The 20,576-nt window shown below is 45.4% G+C and overlaps 1 protein-coding gene across 4 annotated transcripts in view; it reads right to left on the bottom strand.

The window, feature by feature from the left end:
- Positions 1-20,576, bottom strand: part of SH3PXD2A (SH3 and PX domains 2A) — a 258,461-nt gene that overhangs the window by 168,880 nt on the left and 69,005 nt on the right. For 3 of the 4 annotated variants that reach the window (XM_051800684.1, XM_051800686.1, XM_051800685.1), the window contains exon 3: positions 17,204-17,279. In XM_051800684.1, coding sequence (XP_051656644.1) covers positions 17,204-17,279 — 76 coding nt within the window. Of the gene's footprint in view, positions 1-17,203; positions 17,280-20,576 lie in introns of those variants that run through there. The other variant, XM_051800689.1, reaches the window with a different exon arrangement.

Below are 20,576 nucleotides of genomic sequence, written 5' to 3'. Positions count from 1 at the left end.
TGCAAATCTAAGATACAAACTTCTGCTTGGAAAATCCCAATTTGTTTATGGTTCCAGTGGAAGAAGGGTGAGAAAGAGAGACTTGGAAAAGGTGATGGAAAATAAACCAGAGAACTAACACATCAGCTGGCACCAGAGGTAAAGAAGGTGTCTCCAGGTAGCAGGAAAGGAAGTCATAAGATCTGTGTCACTGCGATCCCTTGACTTTGCCATTAAGAAGCAAAACACAGAGTTACTCAATGTTTCTTTAAGGCTGAAAGACTTAAGGAAAAACAGGATGGCTTAAAGTAAAAAAGGAGTAATCGTATGACTGGAAACTATGAGTGCCCCTAGCCAAGCACCCAAAGGAACTGAGTAATGTTCATTAGTCAGTGACTTTATTGGTACTTGGGACTTTCGACTGCTGAGCAAGATTTAGACCAAGAAGATATTCTGGGGCATGCTACTCTATTTATGTTTGGACAGAATTAAACCTCACCCTGCATAATATTTTTCCATGCTGATTTAGGCAGAATGAGCCCTCACTTTTATCCTGTGCAGGGTGAGAGTGGGTCCACTTCTTGGGATCAGCATGGTGGAAATACCACTTCCCAAACAGCATTGTGAGGGGGGAGGAAATGGCTGGAGAGGAGTGTTTCTTCTGCAAGGAACCTGAAGCTATTTTCCAAAGTACTATTCCCAGAGCAGAAACCCACTGTCCAGACACTGTGCAAACACAAGACAGTCCCTGAGACTAATTTGTTCACAACCAAAATGCTGAGTCCCACTGTAGCTTCTGAGGAAGTTAATAAATAGCAGAGAGGTGCCGAGCACCTGAATTAACACTGGGCACCTCTGCAAAACAAAATCTGGGTCATACCTCAAAATTATCTGACTGCAAGAAATACACAGCGTTAAAGGCTACCTGTTCAGCAGCTTGATGATGCTACACTTTTCCACAGGAATGTTGAGTAAGATTCAACTACTAGTAAGGTCATGCATATGAAGGGATGGATGTGGAGAGAGAAGGGAAGTGGGACCAGTGGAGCCCAGCAGAGAAATTCCTCAGGCACCCAACAGCCCACACCATGCAGCAGAACCTCCCACTGCACTCATCTGCAAGATACACGAGAGTATTTCCTGCCGAGTTACATAAAACCATGTTGCTGCAAATGGATTTGAAAGATTGGGCTTTTTTTTTTTTTTTTTAGACATAAAAGAAGGAGGAAATAAAAGTATTTCTTGCAAATGCAACAATGATTGCTCTGTGACAAGACATTTTCTGAATGCAGCATTCATACGAGTACACTTCAAAGACCACATGCAACTGAGGAACTGGTGTTGTGGTGACAAATTATACTGGTGCCACTTGCAAATCAGAATGGTGTTGTCCAGAAATAATGAGGTTTGGATTAAAAACATGAAGTAGCTTAGGAAAATATCAGATTTTTACAAGTTTCTACTACTGTGTAGACAAAAATTCTTTTCCTTAAGTCTGAGATCTTACAATCACAAACTACTGACCCTTCATGTCCAATTGCTGCTCACTCTGACTTAATCTTCATCACAATCTCTTCACACTATGGCTCCAAATAACCAAATCACAGAAATACAGCACTAGGGCTCAAGAGACCAGCAAATCCATTACCCTGATTCATGGTACAATCAACTCTACCTATGGCAGTACTGAAGAATTCAGTTTAACCTGTAGTTACAGATCTCCAAAGTGGCGACTCCTTGCCCCCTCAGGCCACCCAAAATTACCTCTCTGATGCACTACAACAAGGAAGGAGGATGCACATTCAGTATATTTAGGACACAAAGAAAAGTTTAGGTCTGATTCACCACTGTGTTTTCCCCCTTCACCTGGTCTAAGCCCACAGTTTCAGCAAAACTACCATAGCAACACTCATGTAACGAGCAGTTCCAATGACTTTGCTCTCCAAGGTGAATGTAACATGATAAGGAATGGATATAGTAAGGAGAAGACCAATGTAGGGCAAAGGACTATGTGAAATGAGCCTGATCACTTGTTAAAGAGCCTATCCAGAGCGTAGGGGAATTAAAAGAACTTCTTCCATTCACTCACTGATGCTGTCTCAAACCTTAGCTTGAGCATTTCATAAGCATGCATATTCCAGTCTTCTTATTTTCCCTTCTCTGAAAAGAGAGACATCTGAATTCCAATGAGATTTTTAAATTGTTCTGAGTCAATACACAAATTTTGTTTCAAGTACCTTTTTTTTATGTTACTTACCCAGAAAAAGTACCAAGTGGGTCTTTTTTTCACAGATGTTTCTCTTGTTCAGCAGGTGGGAGTTTTCAATTTTTCTTTGGATGACTCTGTTTTCCACATTGTTTATTTTAACCCGTATTTTATTAATTTTTCTTCATGTGCCAAGAGGGTGAGACAGGCGCATTTCAGATACTGCACTGAAGATTAATTAAATTAGTATTACTTGAAAAGAGGGCACTGACACAATCTTTTTGAAATTACTCATAAAACAAGGAATCTAACTAATTTCTGATATTTTTGAAGTCATACAGAACATTTTACTTTTAATGATAAGCAGATCAATCCCCTGCAGTCAACTCTTCAGACGGCTCAGCTGCTTGGGAGTAACTCAGAAGGGTCACTTCTGAGTCAGCTCAACAAGTCAGATTGCTTTAGATCATCTTATAACCACCAGGAAACCTGTATCAGTAACAAACCACAGCATAAACTCAGAGCCCCTGAGGAACCACTTCAGGCATCACAAATGGTGAAAAGAAAAAATCTTTCTTGGCCCTTTCCGGGCATTTTGCAATAGGGAAATGCTGCAGAAAGGGAAGCACATATTTTCAAATGGAAAAGGCAAACAGAGTCTGGCCCTAGGACTAGGACGGATCAGAACCAAACTGAGTGACATCAGAGCTGACATCTCATTGCTGTGAGTAAGAAACCAGCCTGGCTACGCCACAAGATTAGAAACATATGCAGCATCAGTGAACCTCTGGGGAACAGCAAAGTGCTTCATGCTATAGATGAGAGAAAAAAAAGAGAGGAGCATGGAGGGGACAGTCTGACAGTCCCTTCATCATGTGCAGGTATTGAGATGAACCTAAAGGACTTCAGAAAGGAACACTAATACCCGTACTGGCTACTCTGCAGCACCACAAGGACCTGTGTGTGGCTCATGGGTCTGAGGAAGCCAAGAGAAGCTGTGTCCTTGTGCCGGAAACAAGCTACGTGCAAGGAGAACAGAAAAAAGAGACAGAAGTTAATGAGACTGAGGAGGATTATCCCCTCTCCCCAGGGATCCATGGGTAAATACAGGTTTTCCTGCAAACATACTCTTGCCACTTGGGGTGATAGCTTTCCTTCCACTGTATTAAAATAGCTGACCAATTTGAAACAGAAGTCAAATTTCCATACACATATGCACAAACACACACCAGGAACACACTGACACTTTAGAAAACAGGACTCAGGGTCAGATGACACTTGGGCTCTTCTGAAAATTTCCTGCTGGAGCCTTTCGCACTGTAAAACTATCCTGAAATAATTTGAACACTCCAGGCGGAAAAGCCAGCTGCTTCCCTAGGTCAGCCTGAGACCTGCTCTTGAGATCTTTCACTTGCTCACCCAAAATAATCATGTGCTTGGGAAGGAGGATTTCTCTGCCTTCCCCAAGTTCCAGAAAAAGACCAGTTTGTGACACCTCATATGCCAGCTGGAGGTTCCTACACCCTGCTTGCATGAGGCTGTGTTTTATGAGCCTGTGAGCATTGCTTTGAAGGAGGACAAAATGGGAATGAGAGACTGTAAATCGCCTGGGAAGAGCAGTACTTTTCTCTCCTGATGCTCTCAGCCCTATACCTACACTCTTTTAGGGCCAATGTCAAGAGAAACTGTGCCTTTGGCAGCCTAATCTAAAACAGACTCCTGTAGCAAACAGTTGGACACTGCCAGAAAGAGGGACTGGGCACCACCTTCCCTCCTTCACACACTGCAAAAGCCACAGATCACCCTCAGCCACCCCACAAACTCAGTGCTTTGATGCCCACATTTTTACACTCCCTCCTTGCACCCACCACCCTCCTCTCCTCTGAGGATGCAGCAGTGAACCGCCCTTTTCCTTGTTACACTTCTGCACAGAACAGCAGCCAAGAAACAGTTTTTCCTTTGCAAAGAAATCACTTCACCATAATGTAGTAATTTCACTCCCTGATAATTAAAAAGGTTGAGCTCCAACTCACATTTCCAAGCATTTGCTCTGATGGGAGGAAAACTAACAAAACAGTCTTAGCCATCAGCAGAACCACCCCTGTGAAAGGCCTAATTCTCTACATCGCTTTAATTAAAAGTGGATGAACAGCAACCTCCCACCTTAGAAACCTTGAAGAGAAATAAAGTCAATATATAGGCTTATGAAAATAAAAAAGGAGCAGGGAAACAAACACAAAAATCCTGCCAGTTTTAGGTCTTACCAGAGGATTATAACATCTGGACACAAGGGGAGGTGAACCGAGGAACGGACGGTTGTGGGCACAACCACTCCTTGGAGTGAGCATCGTGCGTGGGGAGCTGGTGATGGGAGAAGAGGAGCAGAAAGCTGCAGAGAGAAGCAACACCCTTGCCCACACGTTTTTGTCTTCATGGCTGCCTGGAGGAACACTCCTATCTGCTGACACCACAGAACAAAGGATCTGGTTTAATTGCAAAAAACAAAAAGGGGCCCAGGGGAGAAAAATCCTAACAGATGATGAGGACAGCTGACCTCCAGTGGAACAGAGAACAACTTGTGAGGAATAATCTAATCCATAAGAGCAAAGTATATTTATCATCACTCTTACAGCAAGAGACCACCCTGCTCCAGAGGACATCTGCAAACAGATGTGAGCATGGAGGCTTTAAGTACGGCATTACTACCAGTCAGAGCATAGGTAACTACAGAAGGACTTCAGTGCTGCAGTATTTGAATGCTACACAATGTTTTATGGATTTATTCTTCTCACACCATGGGGAGATACGGCAATTCTAGTCTGTCTCTCTTTTTCCCCAGTACAAAAAGTGCAGAGAGTCTCAGGGTAGATTTGGACACTCTTTATAACACTTGAGCCCCCAGATCTTCTGTTTCCTATTTGTAAAGCACTTCTGGCAGCAGGGAAAACTAGTGACACATCTTGGGTAGAATTAATAACTAAACATAGGCTTAACTGGTGAGTCTCAAGTTTGCACCCTATGGCAGAGGGACAGAGAGAATTTGAAACCAAGCCCCTGAAGTGGGCTCAAGCCCCACCTCCAGCCCCCCTCACCTGCTTCCATGTGCCCTAGGTTAGCCCATGTATGGCAGGAGGTGCAGGATGTCATCTCTAGGGCTTTGCTGGAGCAGTACTGACACATGCATGTGCAGAATGAACCAAACTCAATTGTTTTTCCACTTGGACCAGAGAAAATTAAAACCTTGTGAAAGTCGCTTTGCCTTAGAAAGAAAGCAAATTTACTTTGCTTAGCTTTATTACAACTTAGCCTTCTTAACAGTTTGATTTCATTCTTAAGTAATTTTAAACCCTAGTGTCATATAATCTGGCAGCTACAGTGATGGGTTTTATACAGAAAAACATAGGGAAAGGATTTTCAAAAGCACTCAGACCCGCTGTGACTGCTCCTGCTGAAGTCAACAGTAAATCCAATGATACCACTGGGAGCAGAGGTCAAGGCTGAGCAGGCTTGACACTACAGAAACTTATGGGTGGGATTTTCAATCTCTTCAAAAATTATTACTAATAACAAAGTATATTAAAAATAAAGAGCTAAGTTGTGACCCTGAAAATATTTACATATGTGCCTAGCTCACAGATTGTAAGTAATTATGGGAGGCCTGATTTCTCTCACTTTCTTTATTGTAAGCCAGGAATAAGGATCCAGATGCATGTGGAAAACCTTGGCTCATGGAGAGGGTCAGCTACAATGATTTTGGTAGGATTACTCATGCTTTGCAGAGATTTTGAGCACAGGCATGCCCACAGCAAGACTTCTTGGAAACACCAGGATCTTCCTAAACCTACAGCCACACTGGCATGTAAATACACCAAACGTGAGACAGGACTGTCCTGGCTGTGATGGTGGTGGATATCTGCAGAAACAGCATTAAAATCCACTCACTTCTAATCGACTGTAGCAAAACTTGGATCAGAAAATGAAGGCTAGTTAAGAAAAACTGGAGGGGAGTGTGCGTTTTATTATTTGTGCAGATCTGTGACATGAATTAACCCAACTTCAAAGGATGAAACATCATTATTACAAAGCACTGCATTGAGTATAACCATTTCCAGGCTATTATGCAAGCCCAACTGAAATAATATTATGGGTACAGGGTTACTCTTGTTCTCTATTAATCCCAAGAGGAAGAGGGATGTGACTTATTTTCTCATCCTGACAAATCATCTCAAGACACTGCTGAATCAGACATGTTTGCAGCTTAAGAGGAAATAAGTAAAAATGTTCAGCTTTTATTACTAAGTTTGAGGATTCGTTAACAGGAATGTAAAACTAAACCTCATTTAAATCCCTTCACTGTTCATGATATAAATCCTTAGGTTGTGTAGTTACAGTGGAATGGAGGGAGAAAAAAAAAAAAGATTTAGAGGTCAACTTCCCAGCTATTCATTTCCAGGCAGTTTCACTCCCAGCTTCCTGCACAATACAGCAGTCTTCCCTGCAAACCTTTCAGGGGAAATGCTTTACTTCCATAAAGGCTGCAACTGTTCCTACTGCACTGAAGCCATAAAACTATTGCAGTTGAACCAAAACTTGATAACAGCTTAATGGCATAAAGCAATATTTGGACTAAATTGAGCCTGATCATATCACTCTAAAGTTCTTTTCCAAGTTAAAAGGCTTTTATTTATAGTCTTTACTTACACCCAAGAGACTCTGACATATTTTAACTAACCTGCCTTCCTTGTCTTCTTAACCTTGGTCCCTTTCCAAGAAAGATGTCATCTGACCACGAAGGGGGTTTGATTTCCAGCAGCAGAATTAACCCACAACACAAATCCCTTGTGTTTATTCCCTGAGTGACGGTGCATGTTCTGGGGAGTGAGCTTAGCCAGTATTTCCTTGATGAAAGAGGTGGAGGGGAACAGGCTGGAGCTACCTCTGTTACCGCATCAAGCACCTGCATGAAACAAATCTTTGAATCCCACCGATTCCAACTCTTCTGGTTTCATAGGCATTACTGGGAGGACAGACTACACTGAGACCCACCAGTGGACTGGTGTTACTATTACTGGGACTCACTGCATTTCCTCACATACTTGTCACGCCTTGTTGACACAACCGTCATGGGCTGCCCTACTGCAGAAACACAGTTCACACAGTGCAGTCCTGGCTACAAACACAGACTAACTGGACCTCAGGCACCACAGCCTTCCCTTCACCCACTGGGTACACCTGGGAGGGACCTCAGAGCTGCCCTGGTGGTCAGATACCGCGTCAAACGTACACGGCATCTGCGCGGCAGTGCACCCACCACCACAGCTGAGGGGAGCTAATGAGAGGACAACTGAGCAGCATTTAAAGACCAGAGAGAGTTGATTCAACCTCTCTTTGACAGGGGTGGAAAAAACAACATTTTTGTCTATGGTGAAGGAAAGAAATTGAAAACCAGTATTATATCGGGCTGAACAATGCCATGACCAAAATAAAAGCCTTTTCCTGTCTCTGAGGGTCTTTTTTTTGACATGTGTCCAAGTGTTTTCTTCAATCAAGTCTAGTGAGTCCCTCTCCTGCTTGCAACGTAGTTCATGTGTGCTCCAGACCCGGCTGGTGGGGGGCATGTGACGTGGTGATGGCATCACACAAGATGCTGCAATCCTTAGATCCTGGACACCTCAACTGCCTGCAGCAGCACTACCCTGGAAAGCTTCAGGCCTTAATTTTCTCAACATCCTTTCTGTGGCTGCTCTCTGGGAAGGAGAAGGGGCACCTCATTAGCTTGGCTTTGTTAGAGCAAGAAGTGGAAAAGGAGGCCCAGGCAGGTGGTTCAAACAAGTTCTTGGTGGTCCAGCAGCACATCACTGACTGTGTGATGCAGCAGGAAGCAGGTGGGTCAAGCAGGTCAGTATCACACCCCATCAGAGAGGCTTTCACTTGGTGGACAGTGTACTCCTTTCAGCTGTGGGCAGTCCACTGGTGGTTCTCCCATCCCCTGTCACCATGTGCCAGAGCCATCAGCAAGCAAGACCTTCTTCTCCCAGACCCTGGGAGAAGGGGATGGCTGAGACATTGTGCAAAAGTAAATATTTACATAGCCGGGGCCTTCCTTCCCCTGCCCTGTATTTTCTCCCCTTCTTAAAATGTCACAGATCAGCTGTTTCCATAACTGTGCAGGAAATGAGTTCCCTGCTGGCTGGCAGCTTAACACTCACGTGTGCTGGGTCTACAGTGGCTGCACCACTCACCTCTGCTGCTGCCTCTTGCATGTACTCGGAATCTTCAGAGGATATGGCCAGAGGGGAGATGGGACAGTCAGGGACATGGTCACAGCACTGCATGACTATGGCAGTCCTTCCCGCAGCTGCAGCTCAGAGGAACCCCTATTCCCTGGACCGTGGGTCAGATCAGGATCCCAGGAGACCCGACACTCTGTTTATGCCACTTCAGAGCAAACATCCAAACCAGACTAACACAGCTTCCTGCCTGCACACAGCGGCGAGTGCACTCAGGAAATTCAGGCATATTTCAAGCTTGCGACTTTTTCTTTGTTCTTCGGACAAAGCTTCGTTCACTGAAGATGTTGCTAAAAGGATTATTATCTACAGGAGACTTCTCTTCCCAAGAGGAAATCTGCTAAACACAGAAATCTGCATGTGCTGTGTTTTGTAGGAGGTGGGACTAAGACAGGAATATTTTCCCTTCTGCTGTCTGCATCTAATCATTTAAATAGACCAGCAGTGACAACACTGCCCAGTGGGAATAGGCACAAATGCCTTTACCCTGTACTACCGTCTGATGGTTTTACTCCCTGCCTCAGAGTGTACCAACCTAGCCTGCATTTGGTGAGAAGAGTTGGAAGAACTTGGTGGCAATCACATCTAACAGTGAACTCAGTGAAAAAACATCCGCCCACCAGCGTAACACCTCCAATAAAACACCATCAAGTGCAAACCAGCTTGTAAATGTTTTGCTTATTCTAGGTCAGCCCTGTGCTGTTCAGAGCCCTGACTATGAGAAGGAACCTGCAAGTCTGAACTTGCCAATGCTTAGGATGTAAAAGCAGAAGGGACATAATTTTCTGCTCTTTATTTAGAGGTGGTAAAACCCTGATAGAAAACGACATGGTGAAAGTGCTGAACTTCAGACCCACGGAAATTTGAGGGCAAACATTAATTACCTCAATCCTGAGTACAAGCCTGGGGCCTGTATTAGCACCTCTCTGAATGAGAGAAGCTCAAGAGGATTGAATTTCCCACTTCTAGGACTTACTTTCCTTTCCTCATCTACCTACCCTTGGTTTCCTCTTTCTAATTCTCACGTTATTTCCCTCTCTCTACATCAGCTTTCCCATTAAACAGGACTATACTCTAAAAAAACCCAACCCACAGGGGAGTAGACACTGCCATGGGTTATTTCATTATAGTGAAAATAGATTCAGTTTGACAAATCCCTGCCTGCACTATCCCCTCACTCAGCTACCGAGTATAAAGATCCCCTTATGTGTAACAACAAAGGTGTTCATGAGAGCCTGAAAAAAGCTGTATTGTGGAGCAGGGAGGTCTGCAAACACACCACACTAAAGAACATCAGCACCTGAAAAACTTAATAGGTAGAGAAAAGTAGGATAAATCACTTGCCATCAAGCAGCAAATTCCCAGGTTCATTGTTTCCAATCCACAGGAAAAAAATAATCACAACCTATTTTAAGCATGTGAGTATATAAATAAATCAGCTGGCCAAGCCAAAAGGCAAAGTGGGCAGAAAATAGATTCATACAGAGGTCCAACTATTACTTAGCTGTGAATCTCAGCTGGGCTCTGCTCTCCTCAATTGCCCAGGCAGCTTACATTCAAATACAACAAAGACAAGATCAGGCAGATAAGTAATATCCAGAGGGAATATCTAGAGCCTGTGGGGCTACAAAGCCATCTGAGTCCCTGGCAAGCTTGACTCCTGGGTTAAAAAGCACTTTCATTGTATGGGCCATTTGTTAATGGATTGTGGGAAAAAGTCAGATTTTAAACTAGAGATGAAGACAAGCAAACCCTCTCCCCAGTCTGTGGTTGAATACAGAATGCTCTCAGACTTGCTACATACCACCCACTTTAGATTACAGACTTGGAGAGTTATTTTTAAAAAGTAATTATAGTAGTAGAGGGCACACTCATCTGGAATGGCTGCCTGAGGAAACGACGAGCCCAATGCAGCTCAAACTGCTTTTCAAGTCTATAATCGTGTTTATTTATTGCCTTTAAAAACAAGAGTCAAAATCCAACTAATTTCTGAGTAAAAATGTCTGTGTATTTCCCCGAGGAGTCCAAGCAGCTAGACTGCACTGAAAACGTGTCCTGGCCTTTTACTCTAACATCCAACACTGAAAAAAAAAAAATAAAACCCACTAGCTCGCTTTAAGCAAACTCAAACCAAAATCCATTTCCATTCTTTGTTTTCCCTTGAAACTGTGGCTTGATCATTACAAAATTCTTATCAGGAGACTCAAATGGTCTAATGAGAGGCACATCATGATCTGCATATGCTGATTTCTGCCCAGAGGTGGTTTCTGGTTGAGCAAAATACCAGTTCTTAACCTGTGTGAGAGGAGCGGCTACAAGTGCCAAAAAAACATTCTGTAGGCTTTTTCTGTTCTAGCCCCTCATTACAGCTGCCAGCTGGTGGATTTTGGATCTGTGTGCTGAGAAAGGACTCAGAAGAGACTGAAAGAGAGAGAACAAGACCAGGTACTTGTGCAGATGCCAGCACTGTTTTTGTTGTTTGTTTTTTTTTTTTTGCTTTCTCTTCCTTTTGTAATCGAGTCAGGACCTTGGCTCATGCCCTATTAATGCCCGAAGACCTAATGATGCTTGTGAAACAGGCTCAGCATGGAAAGCCAGAAGCCCCCTGCAATCCCTTACATGAGGTTCATGACAGGCCCCTCCTCAGCAGGCAGCTCTGAAAGCTGTGCCTTTTCCACAGCTTCTTCAATAGGAAGCAGCCTAAGGGCATCCTATGACCTCATACTTGACGACTTGCCTTTTAACTAGAAAAGACTTAAACCCTAAAAATATCTCCATGGAGCCTAAAGAAAAGAATACGCCTGTTCCCCTCAAAATCATCAATCCTCCCGCTGCCTGGCTGAGGAACAGCCACTTCCTCCCGGCAGCCCCTGCTTTCCCTTCAAGCCCCGGAGCCGACAGGAAATCCATTCTCCTCTTGTGAGAGACAGGAGATGAATTTTCCACAATAGCTCTCCTAGCAAGGCAGAAAATAGACAGAAACAATAGAAACCTCTAACTCAAACAATAGGAGCTGCTGAAGAGCAGCTCACCAGAAGCTTGGCATCACCCAAGTCCTAAGTAAGATGGAGTGGAAAGAAGCCAAGGACCTGTTAGCTGTCTTGCTAACACACTCACATGTAAGTTTGCATTAAACCTGGAAGCACTCTCCCCTTTCAGAGAACAGGCAGGAAAACTTAAAATATGTGGATTAAAATGAAATTATATTGCGTTATGGAGTGACCCCCAGAAAGTTTTCCATAGCTGTTCAAGCCCCTAGGATCTCAAGTTGCAGTGCCATGGGTCACCTCTCCACCCTCTGGCAGCTCCTCTGAGATGGGGACAGGGGACTGCCATGCTGCCTTACTGCAAGTTGGTGGAAGTGGATGGGGGCAGAGACCCTCCTCCTCCATCTGAGAGCTTGCTGCCTCATATTCAAGGAAAGCACAGCAGAATATCTTAGTTATTAGTGTTACACAGGTAAGGCTCAGCAAACCAGACATCTGAGACTCTGCTTTATGTGTGTGTGTACCTATGATACCTGTAAGACTACCCCTGCATGTTAAAAGAACACTGTTATAAAGACTTTAATTCATATTTTAATCTAAAAAGTAAGATGTGACTTGATAAAGAAAATTTTATCTGATCTCTCCTGGGCTTTTTTAATCTTTAAGCTACTTTTTGACTGGCTCTGAACTGCTAAAATACTGTTCATTTCTGTATAAGTCAGGAACTCAAAATGACTCCAAATAAAAGTTAAAATCATTTACTTGTTGCTCTGGCTCAGAGTGATGCAGGACAGAATAATAAAAAATTAAAAATAAATCTGAAATTTGCACATAAAATCCAGCTAAGAATTAGGACAGGAAATGCATTTCCTTTTAAATGCCCTGCTAGCAACCACCTCTCCAAAGGAGAACATTGCCTGCAGTAAGAATGTCTCTGAAATTTCTAGGAGTCCTCCTCAGCCAGGGTGTGCCTTAGAGTCACTGTCCCCCTTTCTCCCAAGGTTGGCAGAATAAATGTCAAAAATGCTTTCCATGCACTGACCACTGCTGAAATGCAGCACCTTTGACAAAATTACACACGGCCACATCCTAATTTTGCTGATCCTGGTCTCAATTTACACAGGTGGAACATGAATGGCTGGATCTGAAGGTCACTGCAGTGCTGGCTGTGTTAGGATGTACCCATTATCTCTGCTTCAGCACACGACCTCTGAACAAAACAGTTTCTTCTCCAGCCCAGAGCAAAACAAAAAGAGCAAAGCTGGAACATACACCACTGGGAGGAAAAAGAACCTGCTCTCATCACCATGGACAAAAACCTACTGAAAAACAACCTACTGAAGCCTTTTTCCTCAGCTTCCTCTTTCCCAAAACACAGCACGGGAAAGGGGAGGGGAAAAAAAACAAACCCAACACACCAAACCAAAACCAAAAAGCAGACATAAGCACCTGGGATGCAGTTCATCGGCAGATCTCCTTCCCCACTGCAGCCCGCGAGTGGCAGAAACAGAGGCGAACAAAGTCCCAGCCGGCATTGGCGAGAGGTTATTCCCCATCCTCCTGCATTGTGCAAAATGGGGAGGCTCCTGCCTGCCGGCACCCCTCACCTGCCCCAGGTATCTGGGCGGTGCTGGGTTGGCTGCCCGCGCCCTCTCCGACTGAACCTCTCCCTTCCCGCAGCGCTCCTGACTCACACATGGCACCAGGCTCGGCTGGGGCTCACTCCCCCAGCTGCCTCTTTGCTGGAGGAACAGCCCCCAGCAAACTTCAGGTTGGGAGAGACTGGGACTTCTCTGGGAAACTGGGAGCCTTGCCCAGAGATTAAGCAGTCAGGCAAAGCTCTCCCAGTGGGGATCTGCTCACCCCACTCCCACCCACTGCTGCTGGCAGGAGCAAGGCGACACAGCTCTGGAGCAAAAAACAGGGCTGAACTCGCACTATCTGCAGGGATCTCTGTTGTCCTGTATTTGCTGCCTGAACTTAAAACACCTCAGCAGGCACACTGTATGCTCCTGTTGCCTCGGGGCCAAGGACAGAGAAAGTCCCAGAGACCCCTCTAAGATGGTGCCAAAGTGTTTCTCTTCTCAGGGGGAAAGCAGGTCGGAAAGCAGGTCATTGGGGCACAGTGGGGCCAGGCAGTGGTTGGATGATATCCACCATGCTGGCACCCCTTCCAGTGCCCTGGCACGCAGCCACCAAGCTCTGCTGGCAGCATATGCCCCAAAAGAGATTGCTTCCTCTTTCTTTGCCCTAATCAAGGGAGGAGGAAAACCTGAGTGGGAAAGAAAGGAAGAGAGAAGGTGCCTCTCTCGCAGACACTCCCAAGCACTGGAGGCAGGGACTGAAGCCAGGCTGGGATGTTGCTCCTGCAGCTGCCTGACCAAGATGGTAGGTTAGCCTGCACTGACCCCTCTGGTCCCCCTGGATAGGACTTAGCTTCCCAAGGGTAAGGAAAACCAGGTACACAAAGCAGTATCCTCGAGCAAGATGTCTCCCTCTCCAGGCAGCAGGGAAACTGCAGAGCGAGCACCCAGCAAGGACTTTCTCCTTCCAGCACATCCCATGCAAAAAACTCCTGTTTGTCCACTGGGAGTCAAAAGTAGCTTGAAATCCAGGCAGGAATCAAGCTGGAATCTGGATGGGAAGTGTAAGGGGTTGCCATCATCAATGCCCAGCCCTCCATGACATGGAAAGCCCAAGCCTCTCTCCAAGGCAAGGGTCTGCAGCCCAGCATGACATGATGATTTCAGGCCATGCAGTGCATTTTCCCCAGGGCTGCACTTTGGAAGGCACAGTGGAGCAAGAAGAGCTGACATCCCTCCAACTTCAGCTTTGTCTCCAGATGGCTCTCCCACTTAGTGCCAAGAGAAATGAAAAACAATGCAAGCCCTGGAGTCCTGGGTCAACCACTGCAAAACGGTTAATCTCAGAGCTGTATTACCCTGTCTCTGCCACTTGAATTGCCACTGTGCTCTCCAGAAGCTCAGTAGACCAGTCTTCTCCTTCCAGCTGAAATTCTTTCATTAATTAACTCAATAGTCTCCCTCCAAAAAAAAAAAAAATTCATACCACGAGCTATCAAAATCCTCTCTGACCATGCCATAAACAGGGTTTTTTATGTGGTTTTCCTCTGCCCAACCTCCCTTGATGCAGACTTTTCCAGTGAAATGCGAAATCAGAGAGAAGAAAGAAAAAACTCATAGGCAGAAGATAAAATGAGGAAAGGAGACAAAAATATCAGTTTTTCCCTCTTAGTATGGTTAAAAAAAAAATCACATAAAAATTGAAGGCATGGAAGTGAAACAAAACTACAAAATTGTCCACAGGACATCTTTTACAGGACTACCTGGCACTGCTTATCATTTCCTTGCACCTCTTCATGGCAATGAAAGCAATAGAGTTCTTACTTGTGTAAGAGGGAAGTAGGGGTAAATATATATGAAGAAAGAAATTGATAAAAACAAGATAAAGGTGTCTAGAGAAAAGAAAAACTGTACCTCCCTGCTGTTGAACCCAGTACAGTCTCTCCTTGGGGAGCAAGGCTCTGAACTCCATTACACTTTTCTTGGTTTTATAGGTTTTCAACACAGTTAAACACTAACTATTATTTCAGGAGAGCACCATGGCATTGCTGACAAGCAGGAGTCACAGGATGGCCTATGTCAACTTCCTACACCAGGCAAACCCCTGGCACTGAGAACCCAGCATGCAGAGTCACTCCAGCTTGGCTGAATCAGGCCCATAATCAGCAAGCAAGACCATAACATCTTCATAAAGTAGGATTTAAGTACAAACATCTGCCCTGCCATTTTTTAATTAAGGGAGTTTATGGGTAGGTATTCGTTTCCGTAATCCACGTCTCCAGCTGCAGAAGTGCCATACGTATTCTAATTATGGCAGCTAGTTTATTTAACGGAGTTTGACATTGTTTGACATTTAGCTGAGTCACCTTGTTCCCGGGTAAAGCAACAAGGGCTGCTCTGCAATTCAACAAGAAAGAGGCAGAGATTCGATATCAAAAGTAGAACATATATCACAGAAATTTTAAATTAAACACAGTTGACGTCTATTCTGTTCTGGCAGCTTCTCTTTCTTTGGGACAGTAAGTCAACCCAAATGATTTCCAGATATAACTCTTCCCCTCAAGGACATGTGGCAGTACCATCTCCCTCATGTTCCTGGAGGGTGGGAAGGGTAGGAAGTGTTGTAATGGGCATATGGGGTTTATCTCACCCTCCCCAAATATCACACTCACGTATATGAGGACACCCATCATTCAGATCTGCACAAAGACTGGGCAGCAGACAGTCACCTGCGGTCAGCCAACATTTTTCTAGAATATAATAAAACAAATGGGCCACTGGCAGTCAGTACTGGAGGAATAACTGTTACCTGCAGACAGAGATTTTGCTACAGCACCTTGCATGAAGCCATCTGCACTCCTTTACAGTGCTTTCAAGGATCTCAAAGTGCTTTCCAGCAAAAAGGTAGGCCAGCAGTATCCATTCTTATCACACAGAGGTTTCACAAAATGACTTGTCTATGAGTTTATTGGTGACACAGCTGGAAAGAGAGTCTACTCTTGGAATACTCTCCTCATCCCAGGTTGGAAATGGAGGGCAACACCACCTTCCCCTGGCTGTAAAGGGTCTGGATGCAGAGAACACTGCAGAGAGGAAACCCTGATCCTGGGACTGCCTTCCACGAGGTCGATGGAGGCTGCCAGGAGGCTGTTCTGCCCTGCTGCAGCTACGATGCTTCTGTCATGTATTTGTGCTGCTGGTTTCCAAGTCCCTGCTTCCCTACTAGTCCTGGAGCTGTGCTCACCACACATCTGGAGCAGCTGCTTTGCCTGCAAACAGCACTGGGGACCGCAGTATGCTCCTGGAGAGGACTAAGCCCTTTTATCCCAGCTTCTCTTCACAGACCTTAAGGGAAGAGCTTTTTTATAGCTAAAGACAGAACAGACCTTTTAACAGGCTGAAAATACTCCATGTATCCTGGCAGGCAGTGCAGCAAGCCAAACTTTAAGCCAACAGCCAGAATCGTGCAGTCAGACAATGGAGAGCTGGCCAGAGCGTGCACTTCCAAGAGCACGCTGCGGTCTGGCTCCTCTCCCCATGCTATCCCTGCAGCCACTGCTGGAAGAAGCTGTGTAGGAGTGTGTGCTGTTACCCTGAGGACAGGATATCCAGCACGTCCAGGCCCTCTCCGAAAGCTGTCAAAGGGACAGTGGTTCAGCCCAAAAAGATATTTACTTATCTTTTTGGCCAGCATTGCAGAAATCCCTAACCTTCCTTCAGTTTCCTTTATAACCCAGTGGCAACTCTAATTATTCATTCCTTATTACACAATAACAGTGTCTGCAGAGCCACAGAATCCAGAAATGACAAAGACTGACTCTGGTCTTCAGTGGCCTCCCAATTAGTGGCCTGAGCTTGGGCTGCCTGTTTGGGCCCCACAGACACAGCCTCCCAGAAGACATCAAATCCCTTTGTGGGGCAGGGCACAAGCCAACCTGAATCTGAACAGCTGATGTAAGATCTCCTGGGAGCCCCAAACACCGTGCCAGTTATTTTAGGAGGAGGTGGAGGTCTGGTATCACAAGACTGGATGTGTGAGCTCCCAGGGAAAAGGTATTTATAAGAGCAGTCACAAAAAGCACTAGAGACAGTAGCTGGGGAACTGCAGTCACCAACTGCTCTCACTCATCTTATTTAGGGCTTTCCCCACAGCATTACCTGGTAGAAAAGGAATGATTCTTTGCTTGGGGTCTTTCTGGCCTCCTTCAATAGGGAACTTGTCCAGAAGCTGCATCTGCAAAGGAAGCACAACAAACATCTTAGGGGGAAAACATGGACTGGCTGCATAGGGATGAGAAGAACTCTTGGTTTGTGTGTGGTTTAAAACAAAAGCGACTGCAGGAATTACTCTGCCTCATTGCAGGGGAGCCTATACATAAAAAGGTATGAAACAGTTCACTCCAAGAAAGGGAGGGCAAGTTTTTGGCAGCACAGAGGAGCTGGGACAGGGCCCAGGCTGACATCTGAGCCTGGCCTTGCTGCTGTTCTAAAATTAGGCTCCCATTCTTTGTTACAAAACACATGCCTTGTCACTATCCACAGACTGCCTGTGCTGGTGGAGACACAGGTTTTACCTGACCATGTGACAGACCACCCGCCCAACTAAAAATGCTGTTCAAGCAACCAGATTAAAGTGTATTTAATAAAACACCTGCTCTGCTCTTCTGGCAAGACACTGCCCATTGCCTTGGTCCAGCATGAAAGAGCACTCCTGTTTTCCCAGGGAGACAGAGATGGAATTTTGAGGAATATCTTCCACTGCAGTCCCTACATGGAGGACAGCAACAGAGAAAAGATAGCAGGGAGAGAGGCCTCAGAGAGCGGAGCATCCCAGAGAACAGCAGCCCCACGAATAGCCAGAAAGCACAGCTCAAGGTGAGTGTGCTCTCAGCCCATGACAAGCACCCTTCAGCACATGGTTATGGAGCACCTGAGCCAGAGTTTCGCCCACATCAGCTAAGATCTTGCACTACCACCTTCCAAACCCAGCCCATCACAACCACCTGTTTCTAACGTACCCCTAAGAGCTGTCCAGGCTCAGGATCCTGTTTTACTGCAGAGCTGCAGCCAGCTTTCAACCTGAGGAGCTCAAAGGGGTATTGATGGCTATTACCTAGTGTGCATGCTGGAGCAGACAGCTGACCACCAGTGACTTCCTAGGGAAACAAACCTAGGAAAGCTGCATACTGATCTGACATTCCTAAATGAGCCCTACAATATCTTTTTGGGTGATGAGACTGGAGGGACTAGTGCCACTGAGGGACCAGCTGAAAGGCCAGGCACAACCTCAGACTGCAGATGCACCTGCTACAATGGCATTTTCATGGACCTGCCCAAAAGACACCAACTCCAGCCCTGAAAACTGCCCCCCCTATTCACCCTCTGCAATCTTTTGTTCTCATTTAGCACATGGTGCTACCAAGATAAGTACCCAAATTTTGACATTCTATTTCACTTCTCCCACGTGTCAGATGTATGATGCAATGCCCTATGCCCCCTCCCTACACAGAAGCCCCAGCTCCCTTGGACAGGGGTAACTCCAAAGCTCCCCCCAGCCCTGGGGCTCCTTCCCAACAGACCAGGAGAGATGTCTTTCAATGCACAGTCCACAGCCCCTGTGGCCTCTGAAGAAGGTAAGGAAAGAAAAGCAAGCAGTCATCTTACTTGCCCTTGCAGAACCCCTATCTCCTCACCTGAACTGGATCTACAGGTCAACAGAAATACCCAAAGTGGCAGCAAAAGCTGGGTGAGGTGGAGGGATGCTCATCAACCAGCATTTAATCTCATCAGTGCTATATGTCCAACAGCGAGGATGTGCGAGCTAACAGTGGTTTTGCTAGCTCGACAGATTTCCTTCTAAAAATATTTTTTTGCTAACTTGGGGAAAAAGCAGCCAGAATTTTTTTTTATTATTATTTTTTACTGTTTTTGTTTTAAGCACACAGAATCCTTTTCCTCTTGCACCGCACAGGACATCTCCAGAGTTTTCACCATATGGCACAGCAAACCAAAGATCAAGAGCAAACTCAGGAGCAGAAGAAACATCTGTGCGGGAGAAGTAGTTAAAAGATCCCACATGTTTCCCCATCAGGGAGTCAGCCTGGTAAATAAATAGACCATAGCTTTGCGGATTGCTAGCTAACTCACTTTTCTGCCTACAGAGACATGTTTTTTATTGAAAATGGGAAATTTTGTTTTCTTGTAGGTAGAGCTCTGGGTGTCTGAGGTCAGGCACGGGCAGGAGTTTTGTTCAAAGAAGGAAAAAAAAAAAAAGGAGGGGGAGGGAATCCCCACCAACTGACTTGAAGTTTCACTGTTGTTACACTTTTAGCCAGGAAGGCAATTCTCACTTTACTACAGGGTGACTGATTCAAGCTGGAACCGATACAGTCAAATTCCCATGGTTATTCTTGGAGTTAGATTAGCTTGGCTAATACAAGCCTTTTTAACCACATCAAGAGACTCACAACATGTATAACTGAGTGCTATTTATCTAAAGGGTGGATATCAGCAAAATAGATACAATAAACTGCAGCTGGAAGAGTTTGGCTAAACTTGCCTAGACTACACTTTCCACCCCAGCTCTCGCCCCCATTGGGAGGGTCTGGATGGCAGGGAGCTGGGGGAGACAGAGGCACTAAGGAGGCCATCAACACAATTCACGGGGACACAGCCTGTCCCAATGAAAAGTCCCCAGGAAGTATAGAAGATTTCTCATCTTCTTCAACATATGAGGCAATATCCCAGTGGGAAACATGTACATGTTTGTGCAAAACTGAAGGTGAGGCATAAAGTTGCTGCTCCTTTAAAAATCCACACAAGGCTGGGCACCCATGGAAAAGGGTGAGGTTGGGCATCCATGGAGCAGTGTGATGGTCCCTGTCCAAATCCCTGACCACAGACCACTTGCTGCTGGCTTGTAGATTGGTCTCCGGACCAATGAGTTGGGTCTGGAATTTGTGCTGCACAGGGAAACAGGCTGTTGATGGGCAGCTGCGCAGGACGTTCAGGAGGAAACTACTGGCTGAATCTCTGGGAAGACATGGGAAACACAACAGACCTAAAAGAACCCGAGCAAGGATGTAACAGCAGCCCAGCAATAATGCCCTTGCCTCTCTGCCCAACTGTCCTCATAAACGCCTCAAAAAACATTCCTGGTATGGCAACGTCCATACAGATGAGTATGAACAGCATGGAGAACCTGCCACACAGACTGGAATGCAATGGCTGCCCCTCAATTCTATCATGCTAGAAACCCTTCAGGATGTTACAGCCAAATGAAACGCATCAGAAGCACAGAGCCTTCCTCAGCACTTCCCTGCACCCAGTTCTGGCATTCAAAGCCAATGAAATTTAGAGCTAAAATCCTAGGAAAGGATTCTGTATCCTCCCACCCACAGAGAAGGATTCAAAGTGGAAGACGAGGAAGAGATGGATTCGGGGGAAAAACCCAAAAAACAGATCAATGGACCTGAATGAAATATCCCAAATCTCCAGAAGTGATGGGGGTCCTGAGCCAATGTCCACTCAG

This window comes from Manacus candei, unplaced genomic scaffold (genome assembly GCF_025592945.1).
Source record: "Manacus candei isolate 608988 ecotype Guabito, Panama unplaced genomic scaffold, ASM2559294v1 h1tg000050l, whole genome shotgun sequence".
In the NCBI taxonomy this organism is placed as follows: domain Eukaryota; kingdom Metazoa; phylum Chordata; class Aves; order Passeriformes; family Pipridae; genus Manacus; species Manacus candei.
The sequence above is the reverse complement of the archived record's forward strand: the minus strand, read 5'-3'. Positions and strand labels throughout refer to the sequence as shown.